The sequence below is a fragment of the Drosophila willistoni genome (assembly GCF_018902025.1).
Source record: "Drosophila willistoni isolate 14030-0811.24 chromosome 2L unlocalized genomic scaffold, UCI_dwil_1.1 Seg168, whole genome shotgun sequence".
NCBI lineage: Eukaryota > Metazoa > Arthropoda > Insecta > Diptera > Drosophilidae > Drosophila > Drosophila willistoni.
In genome coordinates, this window is record NW_025814047.1 from 5,791,962 (window position 1) to 5,793,282 (window position 1,321).

The 1,321-nt window shown below is 38.6% G+C and overlaps 1 protein-coding gene across 1 annotated transcript; it reads right to left on the reverse strand.

Annotated features, from left to right (window-relative positions):
- Positions 1-538: 538 nt before the first annotated feature.
- Positions 539-1,104, reverse strand: LOC6641058 (glutaredoxin). The gene has a single exon (XM_002063876.4). The coding sequence runs from the start codon at positions 950-952 to the stop codon at positions 602-604; it is 351 nt and encodes a 116-aa protein (XP_002063912.1). The 5' UTR covers positions 953-1,104; the 3' UTR covers positions 539-601.
- Between the last annotated feature and the right edge of the window lie 217 nt (positions 1,105-1,321).

Below are 1,321 nucleotides of genomic sequence, written 5' to 3' on the forward strand. Positions count from 1 at the left end.
AGACAATACCTATGCATAAACTTGGGTGCGACATATGCGTGATGTGCTTAACAATAAATGGATGAGCTGTCTTTTATGATGATTTTTTAATGCCCCTGTGTCTCCTCAATGTGGCTGGAACTGATTTGGGGCAAGGGAAGGCTACAGAAGTTGACCTCCTGACGTTGACCTTTAACGGAATCAGAACCTTGCCACATGTTATGTATGTACATTGTACGTACAGATATACCTCATATACACTCATGTACATATATTTACTGGCATTAAAAGAGAGAAGACAGTCGCCATTGTTTGGCCAACTGGCAAACGCGCATCCTTTAAAGGACAGAGCCGAGCGAGTTTCCTGACTGCAGACAGGTGCAGCAGGTGCTGAAAGGACTTTTGTTTCTGCTGCCATTCATTTCCCAGCTTAATTGTTATCCCGCAACAACTTAAGCAGATAGTTAAAAGCTTCTTTTGTCTACTACCAGTTTTCTTTTTTTTCTTTTTCATTCGTTGCCATTTAATTTTTTGATTAAACTAAAAATTCAACTCAAAATTATTATTAATATTTTTCACCAAGCACCTCCAACAATGCTAATGGCAAAATCTGTTGGATATTTTATTGAAAATATTTCTGCAATATTCCTTGCTCATAGAGGCGCTTCACATCTGTGCCACCGCCAATAAATTTGCCATTGATAAAACAGCGGGGCACAGTCCTTGCTCCGGTCATCTCACCCAGAACCGCTTGAATCTCCCCGCCATCCGGACGTAGATCCAGCTCAACAACGAACGGAGTCACCCTCAATTTACGGAACTGCTCCTTGGCCATGCTGCAGTAGGGGCAATAAGTTTTGCTAAATATCACCACCTTATTATTCTGTATGGTATCGCGTACGAATTGCGCTATGGGACTATCCATATTGACATAAGGCGCCGGTGTATCCAAAGCACTAACTACGGTACCCATGGGAGATGATCCAAATCTAGCAAAGCGAAGAATAAAAGGAATAAAAATATGTGCTTTTTATTTTCAAACAGAAAGATTGTTAAATTTGGAATGTAAGGTGTTTGGGTTTCATTTTTGTATGGTCAAAAAGATGTGGCAAGAAATGGCTACTAAGATGAAATCAACATTGAATATTGAAATGTTATATATTCGTTTTAGATCGGAGATAGAATGAGCCAGTTTTTCAGTTAGTTCTACATGAAAAGTTTAAATCGCAATAAGTCTTAGTCGCGGAAAAATCACATCTTAATTTTATAATTGAATCTTATGCAGATATTTGAAAAAGGTTCTAACCGAAATAAGTTTCAAATAGCCCAGTTCAGGTTAAAA

Coding starts and splice junctions, on each gene's coding strand:
- LOC6641058 (XM_002063876.4), bottom strand. CDS start 952: ATGGGTACCGTAGTTAGTGCTTTGGATACACCGGCGCCTTATGTCAAT.